Genomic DNA, 21461 nt, shown 5'->3' with positions numbered 1-21461 from the left:
GTCAATTATTGCACCCTCCACCACCCCTGAACTCAACACAGACTGGGGAATGGATCTGGAACCTTCCTGTAAATATGGCTGAACTATTCACTGGATAAACTGGTGAGCCATGGGGAGGAGCTAGAGGTTTTAAAAAATTAAATCTCTAATTTTTTTTAAAAACACGCTTCTAATACTCTTCCGAGCCGTCAGTTACAGTCTGCAGTTGCAGAGAGTAGACAGTACACTGTATGCTCAGCCATCTTGGATGCAGGATTCTATAAAAGGAAAGGGAGGAGACTAAACAGTAGATAATAATTAGCATGGTGGGGGGGGGGGGGGAGAAATACATTTTTAAATAAAAAGTCTGGGTGAAATAAACAGGTTGTCAAATTGCCAAGTTTACTAGTGTTATGCTTTGAAAACTTTATTGTCCTCTTAACATGTGCCTCTCCTTTCTTCTTAAAGGTGTTCTACACCTTCATAAACACAAAAGGGTATATTATTCATCTGAATTTATAGTTACTTTGTTCAGATAGTTTTAACAAATAGAGTAATAGATTATTTTAACACTTTTTATTTAGGGGTTTATCATTCAAAAAGAGAGAAAAAGTAAGGACATATATAATATTTATTAGTAAACTGAATGTGGCATTGCCCATGGTCAGTTGATGAATGAATTCTTCTTACACACAAGATGGCAACAAAGTTGTGAAATAGACTTCAGAAACTCGATCCACAAGCCACTTTGTGGCCAGACCCTACAACTCCATCGAGATTGTTGATAAAGCAAAATGAAGTGGGAAATGTTGACACAGCAACTTGCAAATGGTAAATGTTGATAGAAAAGAATGACCAAAAATTTTAACAGGAAGTATGGTTGATGGACAAAAAGTGTGTACCTTATGCAAAACTTTTAATAATATAATTGATATAGCCAAAGAGAGAGAAACAGTAATAGCAGTAGCATATGGTATTGCATATATGGGAATAAGGCACATTTACAAATGGAGCGGGGGTAGTCTCTAAATGACATCATACACATGGATAAAATAGGATGAAACATCTGGGTGCTCATTCTGCAGGGTGAGGACAAAACAGACAACTGGTAGAGCCAACATCATCTCTGCCACAGTCCAAGCAAGGACAGTGGCTGAGGATGTATAATTTCTTATAAATTAATTATGCTTTATTTATTGATAATCTCACTTTATTACTTTCCTACATCACTGGTTAGCAGATTTCAAATGAAGTGCACTGGACAAATTTACAACTAAAAATAGATTGCAGCAACAACTGCACCATCTTCACTGCCCCACTCCCTTGGCAATGAAGGTGGTAGAGGCACAGTAGAATCCGGAATACACACTTGGATTCATCCTGATTCACAAAAGCTGGACGCCCACACATTTCTCTGCAAATTAATTATATATTTATCAGGATCTGACTGCATCTCTTTCCAGTACATATATACGACAATTACATTTTGCTTGTTAAAAGTAGCATACAGAAGAATAAATTGAAACAATGTACTTTGTGATTGCCTCAAGAAATACAATATTGTCCAATTTATACTTTGGCAATATTGAGAAAGGCACTATTCAGTAATACTTGTGACATCAGTAGAAGATTTACTCACCGCCATGTACGCATTTGTTCCCACATAGGTTTTGGCTATTGAATTCACCAGCTACAAGAGAAAAGAGAAATGGGGTTGAGATTTATTCAAAAATCATCAATGCGACATTGAAGAATACTTGGGTTTTCAAATTCTTACGTCTAAAACTGTGATGTGATATATGCACTGAATTTTAGTTTTTTTTGATAAGGGATTATTGGTATTTTATCTTCAGTTGAGAGGGTGTGATGGTCTGGGATGTGGACACCTTCAACAACAACTTGCTTTTAGTAAACATCCCAGGGCACTTCAGAGAAGAAATGGATGCTGTGCAGTCATTGAAGGATTGTGGGATATAACTAAGACACCAGAGAGGTAGGTTATGAAAAGGCTTTTAAAATGGAGAGAGAAGCATTTAGATTGAGAGCATCAGAAATTATGCCGAAGGCAGCTGATAGTGCAGTAGAGGGAGTGGGGGGGCTGTAGTGCGCTAGAGGGAACAGGCAACATACAGCAGGTCAGAAGACCTAATAACGAGCACTGGGGCATAAGATCGGAAGAGGTTGCAGGAGTGGGGTAGGGTGAGGTGATACAAGGCTGTGAAGGAATCTATTATAGATTCAATGTGTTGGAGGATAGGGAGTCAATGAAAGTCAGCAATGACAGGGGCAAGCAGGACATAGTGCGTGATGAATCAGGCAGCTGAGTTTTGGATCAGTTATGTAAGCTGGTGCTCGGGAGACTGGCAAGGAGGGTGTTGCATAAGCCAAGCATGAAGGTAAGGAAAGTGTGGATAAGTGTTTCAGTGGCAGTAGGGGTGAAGCAAGGGTCAAGGTGAACCGTGTTTCTGAGGTGGAAGTTGGATGAGATATGGGATTGGAAACTCAGCTCAGGGTTGAACAGGACAAGGTTGTGCACTGTTGGGTTCACCTGAAGAGCAGCAGAGGAGATGGATTGAGTCGGGGGCAAGGATGCAGAGTTTTTGTAAGGAGCTGGAGAGGATGGTTTTAGTCTCCAAAAGATGGACTCAATGCAATGGTGCTTGTTCTCTCTGACCTTTCGCCATGGACTCCTGTGACCCATGCCAACCCTCATCCAGATGGAGTACCCCAGTATGATTGAGGTGCTCAGTCTAGCAGCATAGCTGAGAAATTAGAAAATTAATTTACTTAAGGAGACTGCCATGGTCAAAATTGTTGGAGACAGAAATTTGAACCCGGGCCATATGAATGGGAGACAAATCCTATGATTTGATATATTGGGCTGTGTAAGAATTATAGTGCAGCAGACATTTCCTTTTTAGAACCATTAGTCTTAAAATGGCTGTTTTTTCACAAAGCCTTCCCACCCCAAAGGTTGCAACTGCAGCAGATGCTGATTTAGTAGCTATTGTCTATAACATCCCATTATTAACTGCCTGGTTCATCTTGCTGTTACTAATAAGTTCCAAAAGTTCAAGTCATAGAGTCATAGAGTTATACAGCACGGATAGAGGCCCTTCGGCCCATCGTGTCCGCGCCGGCCATCAGCCCTGTCTACTCTAATCCCATATTCCAGCATTTGGTCCGTAGCCTTGTATGCTATGGCATTTCAAGTGCTCATCCAAATGCTTCTTGAATGTTGTGAGGGTTCCTGTCTCCACAACCCTTTCAGGCAGTGAGTTCCAGACTCCAACCACCCTCTGGGTGAAAAAGTTCCTTCTCAAATCCCCTCTAAACCTCCCGCCTTTTACCTTGAATCTATGTCCCCTTGTTATAGAACCCTCAACGAAGGGAAAAAGCTCCTTAGTATCCATCCTATCTGTGCCCCTCATAATTTTGTACACCTCAATCATGTCCCCCCTCAGCCTCCTCTGCTCCAAGGAAAACAAACCCAATCTTCCCAGTCTCTCTTCATAGCTGAAGCACTCCAGCCCTGGTAACATCCTGGTGAATCTCCTCTGCACCCTCTCCAAAGCGATCACATCCTTCCTGTAGTGCGGCGACCAGAACTGCACACAGTACTCCAGCTGTGGCCTAACCAGTGTTTTATACAGCTCCATCATAACCTCCTTGCTCTTATATTCTATGCCTCGGCTAATAAAGGCAAGTATCCCATATGCCTTCTTTACCACCTTATCTACCTGTTCCGCCGCCTTCAGGGATCTGTGAACTTGCACACCAAGATCCCTCTGACCCTCTGTCTTGCCTAGGGTCCTCCCATTCATTGTGTATTCCCTTGCCTTGTTAGTCCCTCCAAAGTGCATCACCTCGTACTTTTCCGGGTTAAATTCCATTTGCCACTGTTCCGCCCATCTGACCAACCCATCTATATCGTCCTGCAGACTGAGGCTATCCTCCTCGCTATTTACCACCCTACCAATTTTTGTATCATCAGCGAACTTACTGATCATACCTTTTACATTCATATCCAAGTCATTAATGTAGACCACAAACAGCAAGGGACCCAGCACCGATCCCTGTGGTACCCCACTGGCCACAGGCTTCCAGTCACAAAAACAACCTTCGACCATCACCCTCTGCCTTCTGCCACTAAGCCAGTTTTGTATCCAAAGTGCCAAGGCACCCTGGATTCCATGGGCTCGTACCTTCTTGACCAGTCTCCTGTGGGGGACTTTATCGAAGGCCTTACTGAAATCCATGTAAACCACATCCACTGCGTTACCCTCATCCACACGCCTAGTCACCCCCTCAAAAAATTCAATCAAATTAGTCAGACATGATCTTCCCTTGACAAAGCCATGTTGACTATCCCTGATTAATCCTTGCTTCTCCAAGTGGAGACTAATTTTGTCCTTCAGAATTTTTTCCAATAATTTTCCTACCACTGATGTTAGGCTCACTGGCCTGTAGTTCCCCGGTTTTTCCCTACTCCCCTTCTTGAATAATGGTATTACATTAGCGGTTCTCCAGTCCTCTGGCACATCCCCTGTGGCCATGTAAATAGTTTATTTCTTTTAGATTATGGTTTATACAAACACATTAGATGACACCACGTCTTAGATATGAATTTTGCTGGCACAGTTGTGTGTATCATCATCTTTCCATGAGGCCAATTCAAAAAACCTGAAACTCAATGTCCCCTCCAGTCTAGCACCTCCGCAAAGGCATTTCTGCACTCAGTGAATGAGGGGTCACGTCACAATAAAAATATTTTAAAAAATCCTTTGCAGTAAAACTTATGATATTTATCCAGTGAGTAAACCCAACACGGTAATGCATTTTTGACTTTTAGCTGGGTCTCTTTATTGGATAAATATTGTATCCAATGGAAACCGTTAACATACTTCCTCTGCATCCACCATCAACATCAAGACCTAATGAATCAGATAATAGTCAATAAGTAGAAAAGACGAGTTATCAACAGCTAGTCCTCATGAGTTATGTATTTCACAGTGGCTTGACTTGGAAATCATCAGTATTTAGCTGGTAGCCTTTGACAAGTGAAAGGTATGAACCCGTACCCAGTGCAGTGAAAATTTGCCAATAATTTAGTCTTTACATCCTGTAGCAAAATAGCACAATCTTTCAATAATTCATGCACAACAATCTAAGACTTACAATTTTTCTAAATGTTTGAAAACAAAAAGTAGAATGCATTTATGAAATACATTTCACCAGGAAAGCAGAAAATAGTTCTTTGACCTTCAATTCAGCAAAGCTATAAAATAAACTTGTTTCACTCTATTACAAAAGCGAGAATCTCTTATAACAAAGTCAGTTTTCTGAACATCTAACAGTCTGAACAAAATTTTCAGTCACAAGGGACCAGCACACTATCATGACATGAGCTGTCTGCTTATACATTGACAAAATGGAGAACATAAAATGCACTGGGGAGAATAGACTTTGACAACTTTTAATATACCACTGACCTTCTATTTCTTCAAAATCTTTGACTGAGAAAAAAGGGCGACTGCAATTCAAATCAACACCAAAGCAAGCTCACAGGTCACCACCACAAGTGTCTCAAGGGCCAAAAATGGAAATTAATTAAATTTTGTGCATCGCCTTGTAAATGCCCGCCACTATTGTTGATCTCCACATTAATTTTTATTGCAGGCCTCCACAGTTCCCCAGACACGGCATGCGCTCTGCCCTCCCTATTGTCTGGCCAAACATTTCATATCAAATACGCATATCAATGAACTGTTCTATTTTTAAATAGTAATTACAATATCAGCAATTTTTTCTGTCATTAAACAATGAACAATCATACTCTGATGGAGGAAAATCACTCAGAGATTAAATGTGAATAAGCCTCTCCCCGAACAGGGGGCCTCTGTTGTGCATCCCTTTGACTTGTGGCCAGGTGATTTGAATAAAGATGCCCCCATGAGCATACCTGGGTGCTCACTCCAAAATCGCACAGCTTGACCTGTCCTCGTGTGTTCACCAGCATATTAGAGGGTTTGACATCTGAAAAGGGACAGAAATAGGAGACAGAAACAATCCTTTTTAAAAGCACCTCAGAATTTAATGATTCAGTAATTACAGCTATGACTCAGTAATGCAGAGGATGAAAGCAACACAAAGGCTATATAGATTAGAACGACAAGCTTTGCACCTGCTGCACAAATTTACAATGCTCCAGAATAACAAGTATGAGAAAAGGTTTTTCAAATACGTAAGTATTCTCATTACAACACAACCACTCAATGTTTTTGTACAAAGTAAAAAAAAATACCATTTAATCAGTATCGCAAGATAACGGATACAACCAAGATTGATCTATCCTGTGCCATTTTAAAAAATGTACACTTTATTAATGAAATCTCTGCTGGAGGCTCTTACCTCTGTTTTGGCAGCATCTCTCTCCTGCAAGGCATCAGCTCAGCTATTGTGTAACGCAGGAGGGAGCTGTCAATTCTGAGTTAAGAACTTTCAACAGAGCTCAAGAAGCAAGTATAACCAATGACCCTTTAAAAATAATCAGCTTTATAAGGTAATTATCAACTTTAAACATAGTTTTTATTTTTCCATTGATTGTTCAGACAACTACAAAACAATGCTGCCAATATAGTCATCAGGATCTGGCTAGAAGAGGGTTACTAAGCTCAACAGTGTGAGGCAACTGACATCAGCAGAGACACAGTCATTAACCCCGGGTGCATCAATTTCAACTGTGCATGTTAATTTATCTCTTTCACATGGTGGGGCTGAGGGACTTCTTTAAGCCGATTCCCTTGATGATGTAACCATCACTCAGCATTTCAACAAAAATATCCAACAACAGAAACAAACAAAAGGATGTTCAAATTAATGGCAACTCTTTGTAACTTATTTTTCTAAAGGGTACTGTTGAGGGGAAACCTATTCTTTAGCATTGTTGCTGCTTATAATAAAATGCAAACAAGGTCAGTTTCACTACCCAGAGGTTTATTGAAAATTAACTTTAAATTACAAATTCTTTCCCCCCAACATCCCAGTAAGTAAATTGTTCTAGCCAATGCAGCATAGAGTGTTCCCAAAGTACAGCTGCATCTTACACTGAGGTTGTGCATGTCAATTGTGTCTGTGAATACCTAAAACAATCTGGGAGTGACTGAATAAAGAATAAAACATGAGTGGGAGTGTGCAACAAACCTCCAACACAAGACAAGGGAGAGGGGTAGGATTCTGATAACTTCATAACCTATGAGAACAGTCCTCAGGAGCCTGAAATTGTTAGATGATGCACTCTCAGCAATATGCAAGACTTGATTTTATTCTTCAGTTGTTTCGATTACATCTTGCCTTATTGCAGTCAGTTTCTCTGTGACTGCCATCATTATGGCACAGAAATTTAACAAACATAATGGAAAATGACACAGATTTTTAAAAAAAATAGATGTGGACTCACCATATAAAACAAAGTTTTATTAATTTTCTTTTTTTTGAGGGGATGGGATATAAAGTCATTAATCTCCAGGAGCTGAGAGGGCATTGGGTGATTTTCCCAGGCATCTTCCAAAATCATACAATCATCTAGAAGGATGCAATAGCAGCCAAGGGATGAGTTCCCCCCAACCCCAATTCTCCCTCCTTTGCTGTGGGAAAATGTCTGGCCTTTTGCTCAGCACCTCTCTACACTAGTGCAGTTGAAATTGGAGACTCAGCATGGATATGGAACCTGCTGAGGTATGCTGTGTAGTGCTCCAATATGCCACCTGATCTAACTAGGTATTTAAGGAATGAGTGCCACCATCAACGCCCAAGTTAAAAAGAACAAAGAATCGATTTTTATCATTTTGCCTTTGTGTAGATTCTGGTCAAAAACAGTGAACCCATTAAGGTGACTTCAGTGGGTAGTAGTAATCCTATTTGATGCCAACTAGCTTGGTGATTGGTTTTGGTGTTTTAACAACTACTGCACTGGATTACATGATCTGAAAACTAAGGTTTACTAAGCAAAATTTGGGAATTTGGCAACAAATTCTGAAACCCAGTCACTTAAATTTTCATGAGAAACTAAAGGACAAGGAAACTTCAAGTAGAACAGAATCACGACAAGTAAGCTTTGGAAACCAAAAGTTAATGGTGTCTTCCACTTAGGCAAGGTATCAGAGAGCTGCTCGCACCCGTAGAGTCAGATGGCAGTGTGAGTCATTACCTACAGGACAGGAAGGGAAATAGGGCCAGAAGATAACATTTCACACCAGCAATAGTCACATGCTTTCTTTCACTCACGTAGAAGTGTTCTGCACTTGTGCATAAGTCTTTGAAACTCATGAAGCAATGACAGTAACTCACCGTCACTGCTGAGATGCCTTCTGTGTAACTATGTTTGACTAAACCATTCCTAGGATTGCATAACCTCATATTTCAGTAGGAATTCAATCTTCCTTTGATGCTACCAGTGTTCAGCATTAAGTTAAATGAGTGGAAATGAAACAAGCGCAATGAAATACAACACAAATATCAACAAGTATGTATTCAAACTCTTTGAATAAACAGAAAAAAAGAGAATCTAATTCATTAGCTTTTACTGATTCATCACCTAAAGATGACACCACTGCGGTTTTGAAAGCTTGTAAATATAGCTGGCGCCAGTGGATGGAGATGTGGCTAATGTGGAGAGTTAGATCAATACTGATGGGCTTGGATTAATTGGGATGATCTGATAAATGAGATAAGTTCATTTCCACCAAAGTGTCCCAATTAATAGGCTTCAACTATAAAATGAATGTTTCTAACAGGAAGCAGAGAGTTGGGATAAATGGTTCATTCTCGGACTGGCAACCAGTAGCCAGTGGTGTTCCGCAGGGGTCGGTGCTGGGTCCCCAACTCTTTACAATCTATATTAACGATTTGGAGGAGGGGACCGAGTGTAACATATCAAAGTTTGTAGATGATACAAAGGTGGGAGGGAAAGTGGAGAGTGAGGAGGACATAAAAAACCTACAAGGGGATATAGACGGGCTGGGTGAGTGGGCGGAGATTTGGCAGATGCAATACAATATTGGAAAATGTGAGGTTATGCACTTTGGCAGGAAAAATCAGAGAGCAAGTTATTATCTTAATGGCGAGAAACTGGAAAGTACTGCAGTACAAAGGGATCTGGGGGTCCTAGTGCAAGAAAATCAAAAAGTTAGTATGCAGGTGCAGCAGGTGATCAAGAAGGCCAACGGAATGTTGGCTTTTATTGCTAGGGGGATAGAATATAAAAACAGGGAGGTATTGGTGAGACCGCACCTGGAATACTGCATACAGTTTTGGTCTCCATACTTAAGAAAAGACATACTTGCTCTTGAGGCAGTACAAAGAAGGTTCACTCGGTTAATCCCGGGGATGAGGGGGCGGACGTATGAGGAGAGGTTGAGTAGATTGGGACTCTACTCATTGGAGTTCAGAAGAATGAGAGGCGATCTTATTGAAACATATAAGATTGTGAAGGGGCTTGATCGGGTGGATGCGGTAAGGATGTTCCCAAGGATGGGTGAAACTAGAACTCGGGGGCATAATCTTAGAATAAGGGGCTGCTCTTTCAAAACTGAGATGAGGAGAAACTTCTTCACTCAGAGGGTAGTAGGTCTGTGGAATTTGCTGCCCCAGGAAGCTGTGGAAGCTACATCATTAAATAAATTTAAAACAGAAATAGACAGTTTCCTAGAAGTAAAGGGAATTAGGGGTCACGGGGAGCGGGCAGGAAATTGGACATGAATTTAGATTTGAGGTTAGGATCAGATCAGCCATGATCTTATTGAATGGCGGAGCAGGCTCGAGGGGCCGAGGGGCCTACTCCTGCTCCTGCTCCTATTTCTTATGTTCTTATAAAATATAGCCTGCACTCAGTTGATTTCAGCCAGGGCAGTGGTAGAATTATTACAACTCGCTACATTCCCCTGGGCAACAGAAAGGGGTTTGGGCATGGTACATACTCCTGATTGCTACACCCTACTGGACATGTGCCAGGTAATGACAGGATCAAGGTCGTCTGTGATGTCCTCCATAGTTGGATATCCTGTTGGCATTCACTGTCAAGGTTCACACACAAATAAAAGCATTTGGATTAAGATGCAGGAGGACATTCAGCACCTAATGAACTGCGTGAATGAAGAGAGGATCGGACTGGAGGGGAGGGAAGAAAATTTGAATAGAAACTATTAAACCTCTCATGCAGTAACTAAATTCCATTATGAAAATTCCTGGATACAAACTTGAGCAACTGTGACACAAAATTATGACCTAGCTGTGACCTCGCATAGTTCTCTACAATATATCCAAGAGCAGCTCTATTTTATATGTTAATGACATTAGCCTCTTTTGTCACTCTGATGGTGAGTTGAAAACCCAATTTTGTACTTGTCCATTCACCAAATGAATTATTTTGGCTATCCTGAATATTTGAGGTTCAGAGAAAAACAAAACACTAGTTTCTAAAAAAGGCTTCTTAACAGAGTATTACACACCTCTGTGCAAAATCTTTAGGCTCCACAGGTAGGTAAGGCCTTTCACAACCTGCAAAGTCAAAAAACAAAAAAACATTACAAATATTCCAAGTATTTTTTAGGATCTAGAATGTTAATGAACCAAAATTATATATTACTGGCAGGAAATATTGAAGCTTTACAATCAGATGATGATGCAAAAAAGCAGTATTTTGTACCATAAAGTCTCAGTATTTGAAACAAATATCTGAGAAAGCTTCTTTGGTGGTGGACTATGTACCACCAGATATCCCTCAGGCCATTATCCAGAAATACTGACATTCGATATAGCTTTTCGCCAACAGCCATGGTCTGAACCTGGTGAAACTACAAATGACTGAAAAGCCCAACTAACCCAACGAAGAGAGTACCATTGGTTAGTACCCTTCTCAAACTCATATAGAGGACATACAACCTGTTTATGTCGGATTTATGCTTTCTATGTCTCGTAATAAGACCTAGATTCCTGAAGCTGAACATTTTCCTGGTACCTTCCAGAATTCTAAGTCCAAACCTGTTGAATCCCTTCCCTAAATCCAGTGCAAGAGAATTAGGAGCTGAGAAGATTGTGAGAAGGCTTTGCAAAACCCATCTAGTCACCATTGCAAGGAAGGACCTTCTTCAGTCTCTGATGCTCTATGCCCAAAAATAAATTCTCAGTCTGTACCTCCAAATACAAAATAATATATCATCTCTTGATGTGCCAACAGTTCAGGCTGAACCTCTGATTTAACTCATGTAGCCTACAACTGGGTTACCTCTGTAGCTCTAATATCTTTTTCCTTTTGGGTTGCATATATGAAAAAAAAACTGATGGGAAGGCACAATGCCATTCATTTTTCTTCACAAATTGTTAAATATAATTTTCAAAGAGGCAGTTCTAAGTTGCTTTTCTAAGGTTGATGGAGAGTTTCCAGAAAAGTTGATGCCCACTCACAGCTGATGAGGTCCAATGCTGTGTCACTGTATTAATACTGTAATGCCATTCAAGGTAAACATATCAATCCTAGGCCTGTGCTCCGAAACTCAAGAGACTTATTCTCTGGAATGGTCTAAATGGTTGGTTGTATTTTGATTAAGCCAGATCCTGCTGAATAAACAGGAACTGCCTACAGCCAGCACAGCAAATGTTGCGACACATTCTTCGAGGGTTAACCAACGTCCAATTCATGTAGGTTAAAACAAGCTTGATCTAGTACCACACTCTGGTGAGGTAGGGCACGACACTGCTTGGCCTTTTGTGCTATAGGTGGAGCTGAAGCATGCAGATTGCGCTTATGTTTTACTCATCTAGTCTCTGGTGTTTTAGAAACAGCAATTTTTTCTAAATTGAATTTTAAATATAAATTATAAAAAGTAACAACCATCTCTTATTCATCTTGTGTTTAAAGGAACATTCCAGGAATAGCTGACAAAAAATTGTGTGGTCAGCTTAAACCAATAAGTGAATTCTTGAAGTAACTTAACTCTGTTTGCAATTCTTTCACTGATGGCAAATCAAGGTAAATTTGTACAATACAGTGTTTTATAATGATAGATACGCTATACCATGTTGCACACAACGTGTTATATTATGAACGAGGATAATTTACATCTTGAATGCCCTTTTCAAATGGGGATCAAGATTCTTTCTTGAATAAACTTGTGTGGAGGTGCTCCTAATAGGCACACCCTGAGGACAATTAGACAATTGCTATTGCTCAGAGAAACTGGTCCCTGAATGTTTTTCTTTCTAATTAGATGGAGGGCTGGGAAGCCTTGGAGGATGGGCAAGCTCAGATAAGGAAGCAGGTGGGAAGGGTAGAGGCCAGACACTTGTGGAGGTGGCAGCAGGTGAATACATTTTATGTTAAATTATAGTAAAACTTACCTGGAGCAGAAAATAAAAGTTCCATACACTAAAAGCTTACCTGAAGGGATCAGGGGCTCGCAGAAGTTAAAAATAAAATTTACCTACAGGACCACCAAGAGGAATTGATTTGATAGAGAAGATAGAGCTTGGAGGAGGTGAGCATGAAGGAGTAGCAGCACCATCTAGTGATGGGAGGACTGAAAGGTAAGTACAATGGTAATTATACATACCTTACAATTAAAAGTAATACACGAGTAATAAAACGATGACAGGAAATAAGTACGAGAAACAGGAAGCACACACTGGATGCAAGACTCTTAAAAGGTTACTAGTCAATCTCCCATGACATTGTACACAGGGAGTCAAAACCAAGTATAGCAACCTGGTGAAGTGTACTGTAGTATGCAGATCAGCCATGATCTAATTGAATGGCGGAACAGGCTCGAGGGGCTGGCTCATCTATTCCTGTTCCAATGTTCCTTCCTATGTAAGTGGGGTTAGAGGGCAAGGGTGTGCACACAAAGTTCAGTCACCATTTTAAATTATATCCTTAATTTTATATAAAACTTCGCTTTTATATTATTTATAATTGAACAGCAAAACTTATGGCAATTTGGGAATCAGAAGAAGAGTATGGGCTGAGGAACCGGGGAAGATGCAAAACTGAAGCGCTACAGTGCCACCATTGGAGGAGTGTGTAATTGCACAGGCAGTTGCCATTATAAATGTGGACATAGGATTTATAATGGAGGAAAAAAGTTGACATAGAAGTCTGACAAAAACGTGACAACAGGAAGCAAGGTTTATTGTCAGGAAGTGCAAGAAGATACAAGATTTTCAATTTCTCAGAACCTGTATACCATTTCCACAATAGCAAAATTCATAAATGTAGAAGGATTAAGGAATTATATATGATTAGGCCTCCTATATTTTGTAGATTATTCAAAATACTGCATGCAAAACATTTTTTTAAAAAAAGCAATCATCCAGTGATGACTTTTGGGCTCTTTTCGAGTTGTATTAAATTGAAAAGGTTGGATTTGGCTACTTATTGAAAAAAAAGCTATGCGGAACGTTCTTAACTAAAGGGTAATAGAGTTGTAGGATGTTACCAAGGAGGTCCACTGAAGCGGACAGTACAAACTGATTCAAGAGATAATGAATTGTATTTTGGAGAGAAAGGTGATTGAAGGATATAGTAAGAAGATAGGTAAATTAGTTTGATCTGAGGGAAAAGGCTTGTTGGGCTAATGGCCATTTCTTGTTCTTCAAAATTCTTTTGTTCTTTTTAAACCCCACAATTCAAGGACACAATCCCAAGACAATTTAACAGAATACATAATTATAATTTTGTTTGGGATCACTAGGCGAAGACAGCACAAGAGAATCTGTCAGATGTCCACAACTATTCCACATTACTATAATGGCCACATACTAATTAGGAAGGGTGCACTGACACGGATGCCGAACCAGCATGCCTTGGAGCACCGTTTTAGTATTCTATTGAACTGTGTGAAGCAAATATTTAAAAGCTCAATTAAATGGATTTCCGCCACACATTAGCACAGGCGCACTGAAATTCCACAGAGGTATCAGAGTAGAAAAGGTCTAGCAAGCTGCAACTCTAATATTCCGTCCATTTTTCCAATTAATAAAAATAAAAAAAACAAGGTCCATTGTACACAAGTTTTTAAAAGAGTTTATTCAAGATAAATTAGTTTCTACGGCTGATTCTCTATGGAGGAATGGAGTACTCTGAGTTCCAAATATCCTCTGAACCTTCCTCTGTTCCTTCTAAGCACCAAATATCCTCCCCTACATACCCTTACTCTCTGCATCCATGCTCTGTTGAAAAACGAACCACCGCAAACAGTCTCCTACGCTATCTCCATCTTTCCCATGACCTCAAATTGCAAAATTCCTTATTTCCCTCAATTTTTCCTTCTTCATACAACCTTTAGGATTCTGAAGTCCAGCCTCAGCATCACCTAACCATTACTTCCAGATTAATATTGTCTTCTCTTTTATTCTTTTCATCTTGGTGGTGTCCTGAACTATGGGCCATGGCACTTCATCTTAGTTTCTCAAAAAAGACGTGCAGATGGCTGAGGTTGACATTACTGCATACAAAAGGTAGGTGTCATGTTGGGTGATATGCCTCATGGTCACTGTGGTCTCTTGGAAGTTGTTTTGATCGCCTTGGGGGCTGGAGAGGAATTTCCCAAAATTCTTTTTCCCCTGAATTGGCCATGGTTTTTAAAAAAAAAAATCTGTTTTTTTGCCTTTCCCAGAAGATTACGTGGCTACTGGTGGTCGGAGTATTAGGGATCATGATGTCTAATTGCAACATGGTTGTATGGGACAGGCTCGATAGGCCAGCTGGTCTGTCCCTGTCTGTCATTTTTGTATGTTCAGATACACATCACCTTAATACTAAATAGCTTTGTGTTTGCATGAAGTCAATTTCTGCATTCCTTTGTGATGTATTGTGGCAAATGGGGGTGGAGGTGCAGGGCAGAATGAGAGTACTGTGGCAAAATGCAGCAAAAAACAACTTTTGCTGCAATATAAATCTAACAGAAATTTTCAAAATGTTGTATTGACATTTATTAACAGGTTCCTGAAGCACAACGCAGTGCTTAGTATAGTGATGGAAGCACATTTTTTTTAAAAGGAACAATTTGTAATATTTCCTGGTGCTCGAGGCTGTGTAAAATAAACAGAAAGAGCAAGTAAATGGAAATTGTGAAATTAAGATCAAAGGTATGCATGTATTCAACAGTACCAAAATTTCCCAAGGTCCAAAACTAAAATTCCATCTGCATTAAAGTATACTGAACACATGGGCCTGGGAACAATGGAAACATTTTTGATACATCATGGAGAAGTTCAGTAATCACTTGGTGACAAGGACTAAGACTCCCTTCCTTTTAGTCCCCCAGTCACTAAATTCTAGTCACTTTCATCTCCAGTCCCCTCCTTCTCCTTTCACAGAGTGAAATACCTACAACACTTAAGACAAGTGATTTGTTGTGACAGATGATTTATCGCTCAAATATGCTCAGAAACTAGTATTTCCACCATCTCCAAGACTTCTTATACAAAATTATCATACTTGGGCAGCAAATCACGCTACAAGTGGTAAGTGTAGAAATTCACAGGATTGTCATGGGAAGTCATGCTGTGCTAGTTCTAACCCGAAAAAATAATCAGCGTGGTACCAAACAGAGAATTTGTTTCAGGAGTGTCTAGACCTTGTAAGAAAATGCTGCCCCCCAACTTTACAGATTTTATTTTAAATATATGAAAGTTTCAAATTTACAGTCTGACATATGAAAATAAAATCTACACTTACTGTCATATATAGCATGTTTATTTGAGAACCCATTCTCCAATTTCAAAAAGGTGTTATATTGTTAATTGTAAACAATTTTACAACACCAAGTTATAGTCCAGCAATTTTATTTTAAATTCACAAGCTTTCGGAGATTTTCTCCTTCCTCAGGCAAATGTTTTATATTGTTAAGGCATTCCTGTTAATATAATTGGCACTGAAAGGACAAATAACTCAATAACTAGCAATGGTCAGCAGAAATTATCTTGCACCCTCAGAAGACACATGCATTTTGTTTGTACACAATTTGCTTGTGCACACTTTATTCAAAAATTGTGCCACTTACATATTTCACAAAGCTTGTTTTCTTTGGCTATTTCAAAAGAGGTCAATAATAATTACAATTGATCTTTTAACGATTATAATTTCTACCAATGAACAGCCCAAGAACAGGGGAATAGAGGGGGAGCACATAGCAAGAAATAGAAAATATACAGTTTGGTTTTGTGAAAGCTCTTTTGCAAAGACCTTCTAATCACCTTGGTACATTATGGCTTGCAGCTCTACCGCATAAACACACAAGAAGCACTGCAAAACTGTCCAAAAATACAGCTTTGCCAAAAAAAAATGAAAACAAGAGTAGCATCTTAAAAACCAAAAAGGTTATCATAAAAATATTTAATTGTGTATGTGCTGAGTTAATAATTGAGATTCACTATGACAGAAAAACACAGAAGTTGCATTGATGCGAGAACTTTTGTTTGCCCATTCTACAATCAATATGTATATTTAAATACTTACATTTTGGCTGTGCAAATATAAGATCTCATAAAATTATACATTAAATTACTGCAGTAACAAGCAAATCATGACCAATTTACTGACAAAAGCCAATATTCAAAGGGAAGCTCCATCGCCCTGGGCAGTTTCCAAAGATAATTACAGGACTTTGTGAAAATGAAGGTCTGTGAATTAGAATGAACTGAGACTAATAGCTGTCGATGTTTGATCACTTGGATTTAAATTAATTGTCACTACAAGGGATAATGAATGTCAGAATAAGACCGCCAACGTGGAAAAAAGTGCAACCTATAATTAAGTGCTCTAAATTGCAGGGTTTTTCCCCATCCTATGAATGATCATATCTATTCTTGTCAAAAAGAAAAAAAAACAAAAAAAAATTTGCTAAATGAAAGAAGAGCCAACAGGGTACCATAACTTTTCAGGTTCATTTTCTTAACCAATTGGTCGTGAAAAATATTTTCACTATCTGCACTATTGAAAAAGTCTCAAAGTTGTCTTTAAATATATCACAAAAAATGTTTTAAAAAATGTAGATAACATTCATGAAAGACAAAATCTGGTGCAGCACAAGTAATTTGGTTGAAACGTTTTTGTTAACGATTTTAGAAAAGGCAACCCAACCCACATAATTACCCTTCTAATTTAAGATCTTTCTCCCAGAGCAAGACTTTGGTGGTCTTGATTGGAGATCATTGATAGAACTATTAGTCCACTTTGACTGAGATGCTCATATATATTTGTTTTCAAATGTAGTATCCCTTTTCAATGGTCTACCCAGCTGGGCTTTAGATCTGTTTCATAATGGTAAATGCAACCATCCGGCAAATCAAAGGTGTGATCAGAACAGACTGAGGAGCAAGATGAAGAGTAAGAAGATACTGCGATAAAATTTCTACAACGTGGGAAATTAAAAGAATCTGAATCCACGACCATTTTAAGTGCATTTGTTCAAGATAAAGATGATTAGAGAGCAAAAGATAGTGAGAAACTGTAATCAGGGCATTATTCACTATTAGGTCACTAACATTCTTGATTCTAGTGGCACTTACACATTGCTCTGATCATGAATATGGTACTAAAAATTCAAATGTACTCTGCCAATCTATTACCAGGAGACTGTGCCAGCAGGAGCGAGACCTTCCTAAAGCCGATGTCTGGTCTGGTGGTGGATTAGATTTTATGTTGGCTGCAATCAACACAGTGCCTCAAAATCCAATGCACATCAAAATCACAGTTGTACAGACATGACTCCTCGAACAATGACATTTCAATGGCTAACAGGCAGAACTCAGTAATACGGCCAGCACATCCTAGATGCTTCAGATTTCAGAGAACAAGCATTGCCACAGCTGCCCACCCGTATACATATAAGCAGTACATGAAGTCATGGAGTAGTGGAGGAGTTCCAAGAGTCAGAGGAAGGAGGGGAGATAATGGCCCAGAATTTGCTGTCAAAATAATGCTAAGGCTAACGGCGCTCGCCGTTATTTATGCATAAATGCTACAGCAACCTCAGGCCAGGGCAGATGCACGGAAAAGTTGTAGTCCGAGGTATGCTGCTCCACTGTAAGCTTTGCAAAAACTGCATCTCACTGCCTGCCTCACCACTGAAATGATTGAACGGCATGAAGTTCTTGTATTTTTCCTGTAAAATCATCACAGAAAGTTAAGTCAAGTCATTTCAAGTCTAAATAACCTTTTAACGATGTGATAAGTGTTAAAATTACTGCCAGTCAACCTCCCTGGCACTGAAAATTAACTATTACAAGTGTGGAGTCTCATTCCTTCAGGATTTAACTGTTGCTGGAGATTTTTAAAAAATCTTTAATTAACATTTTACAGAGATGCACAGTTGCTTGCCCTGTTCACTCAGATCCCAGATGCCCGGTTTCCCTCGCTGCCCTGTTATCATCTCGCATGTTCAGCAAACTGTGGTGCAAAATATCAGCAAAATTAAATGGGTCCAGGCAAGTCTAACTAATGGCAGATGGTATTCGTTGCCCTGCTACAGGAAATTCTGGGCCAATACATTAAAGGTCTTGTGTATAGTGCATACTTCCTGTAAATGTCACACATACTTCCTGTTACATTTTAGCAGTCACTCTTTAGCACATTCTGACTCATCATTAGCAATACCATGGGAGATCTATATATTATATATATCTATATCTATACACACTAGCAGATCTCTCATTGATGCTTATGGTGAGTTGGAAGATATGCTGTTGTATAACAATAGGGTATTAGAAACAAAGTGTGATCAAGAAAGTGTTACAGGACGTAAGCATGACATTTACTTGTGCTATACACAAGACTCTTAATGTATCACGAGTGAATCTTCTGTGGCCTTGCTCAGTTAGTTGGAGGAAAAGGTATTTTTTTAAGCTGTGTTTGTTGCAACAAGCTAAAATGGCAGGTGGACTTGGGTGACTTGCACCCCAATGCCATTACTTGCAGGAGGACTGAATTGCAGATAGTAGTGTTACCCATTAAATGTAACAGAAGCAGGCGCTACTGTTACAGTTTAGGCATTACCAACGTTATGAAAGCTAAGTAAATCGTGACAACAGGAAATAGGCATGTCTCAAGAATTTTTATATATATTATAGATAAATAAGGAAACAGCACAGAACAGTTATCAAAAGACTACGTCACAGGGCCAGAAATCGCGCAGAGCGGCGAGCCAACGCTCACCGCAGCTCCTGTGAACTAAATTAATGAATAAATTTACTGCGAGCTCTGTGGCGTCAAATTTAGTGATTCTGAACTTCAAAAAAATTGTGCGCTATCAACCCAGCTCTGAGTAGCATTAGTTGATGCACATGGAACAGTCTGCGAGAGTAGAAGTCACACCCACAAAATCTGTTAGGAAGAGAAGTCACACCCACAAGCAGGCAAGCAGACTTCATTCATTTAAAGTTAGTATTTTGTATAGCATTGTAAATAAAAATGTTACATTTTTAAATAAAAAGCCAAAGAATTGAATTAAATTAAAGAGACAGAAGGGAAAAGTAAAAAAAAATTTTAGACTTTAATTTTTTTTAAATGACCAAAAACTATTAAAATAAGTAGTAATATGAGACTCCACATTTTTAAAACTTAATTTTGAGTTGTTTGGCAGCCATCAAGACTAACTGCGCTTTTAAAACTTAGTTTAGACCTGGTATTTTTAAGCGTACCTGTTTGGTGGTATAATTAGTTACTTTCCAGCTGGGCAGATAAGTAAGTTGCCGCTTTTTCAGTGATTTCAATGATTGCAGCGTGCGATGGCCCTTTAATTCTAAGCTGTCAAATCACCAGTAAGAGCAAGTTCACTATTTCCACATTTTAGTGCGCACGTGCAAACGTGGGAACTTGCTCCTTCGATTCGCAACTAAAAATGGAGAGAGCTGTTGAGCTCCTCCTTTATTTTGGGAGCAACATCCGGCCCATCACTTCATGGAAGACATAGGGCCCGATATTACCATGGCGGCGGGTTCGCGGCAGGGGGTCGATTGGGTGCGTGGGTAACGCGCCCGGTGAAATCAGTTTGCTTCGCATGCAATCGCAGGCTGATTGGATCCACTTACCTGTTCTTCCGGGTTCCCCGCTGCTAAGCTACGCAGTGGGCGGACTGCGCATGCGCAGTAAGGTCTGTCAGCTGGAGGAGCTCTATTTAAAGGGGCAGTCCTCCACTGACTGATGCTGCAAGAAATAGGAAAAATTACAGCATGGAGCAGCCCAGGGGGAAGGCTGCTCCCAGGTTAACGATGCCTCACTCCAGCTCTTATTGGATGGGGTGAGGAGGAGGGGGAGGACAGAGATCTCCCCCCCGGCGGGCAGGAGGAAGCGGCCTGCCTCTGCCACCAAGGCGGCCTGGCTCGAGGTGACAGAGGAGGTCACCTGCACCACCAACATATCGCCTACCTGCATACAGGGCAGGAGGCGCTTCAATCACCTAAGTAGGTCAGCCAAAGTGAGTACACTTACTCATTCCCCTACACCCCGTCTGCCACATCACCGCCCCCACCCCACATCTCCTTCTGCACAGCCAACACTACTCTGTCACATCACCCCTCACACCCACTCAAACCTCATCCTCATCTTACCTGCACTTACTCACCTTGCCTGTACTCATCCCGCCACTACCACTCAACCCAATCCTCATACAATCTCATGGCTCTCTCTCATACTCACCCTCTCATGCATCTCTTTCACGGTCAGCCTCACTCAACCTGCCACTACCTGTGCTGCAGCCACAGGGCATGCATCACATATGTGCAGTAGGAAGCATAAGGCAAACGTGTCGTGAGCATGAAGGGGATGCACAAGGGTGTTTGAGGGTTTGTCATGGTTTTTACGTATATTTAATTTCTGATCAACTCACATAACATATATTGTCACCACTACTGCCACATCTTTGCGAATCTCGTCTGGTTTGTGAAATAATGCCCTTTCCTGAGGATCACAATGAAGACCCACAACTGATGCCACCCATTGTGTCACTGCAGAGTGGGTGTAGGTGTATTTGCAGGGCTCTTTTGTGCAGACGACTAAGAGATGTCGGCGATGTCCTCGGTGGCACCCTGGAAGGATACGAAGGAGAAGTTGTTGAGGGCAGTGGTGACTTTGACAGCGACAGGAAAGAAGATGGTGCTTGGGCCAGCCGGGAACAGCTCGGCATGAAGGAGGCTGCAGATGTCCACGACTACATGTCGAGTGACTCTGAGCCTCCGTGTGCACTGCTGCTCAGAGAGGTCCAGGAAGCTGAGCTTCGGTCTGTGGACCCTATGGCGAGGGTAGTGCCCTCTGCGACGCATCTCTCTCTGCCGTTGCCCTCCCTCCTGCTGTGCAGTTGGATGTGCCACAGCACTGTGTTGTGGAGCTCTACGTGTCAGAGGTAGACAGCGTGGCCGGTGATGCTGTTCGCCCTCGCAGGAGGTCATGACTGCAGCTGCGGCAGTCCCCATCCGGAAGATGTACATCT

At 40.5% G+C, this 21461-nt stretch overlaps 1 protein-coding gene across 7 annotated transcripts in view; it reads right to left on the bottom strand.

The window, feature by feature from the left end:
- map2k5 (mitogen-activated protein kinase kinase 5) overlaps nt 1-21461 on the bottom strand; it is a 241979-nt gene that overhangs the window by 81192 nt on the left and 139326 nt on the right. For all 7 annotated transcript variants that reach the window (XM_067971342.1, XM_067971343.1, XM_067971344.1 and 4 more), the window contains 3 exons: nt 10488-10536; nt 5942-6015; nt 1619-1669 (listed from right to left, as the gene is read on the bottom strand). In XM_067971342.1, coding sequence (XP_067827443.1) covers nt 1619-1669; nt 5942-6015; nt 10488-10536 — 174 coding nt within the window. The remainder of the gene's footprint in view (nt 1-1618; nt 1670-5941; nt 6016-10487; nt 10537-21461) is intronic.

This window comes from Heptranchias perlo, chromosome 34, assembly GCF_035084215.1.
Source record: "Heptranchias perlo isolate sHepPer1 chromosome 34, sHepPer1.hap1, whole genome shotgun sequence".
NCBI lineage: Eukaryota > Metazoa > Chordata > Chondrichthyes > Hexanchiformes > Hexanchidae > Heptranchias > Heptranchias perlo.
The sequence above is the reverse complement of the archived record's forward strand: the minus strand, read 5'-3'. Positions and strand labels throughout refer to the sequence as shown.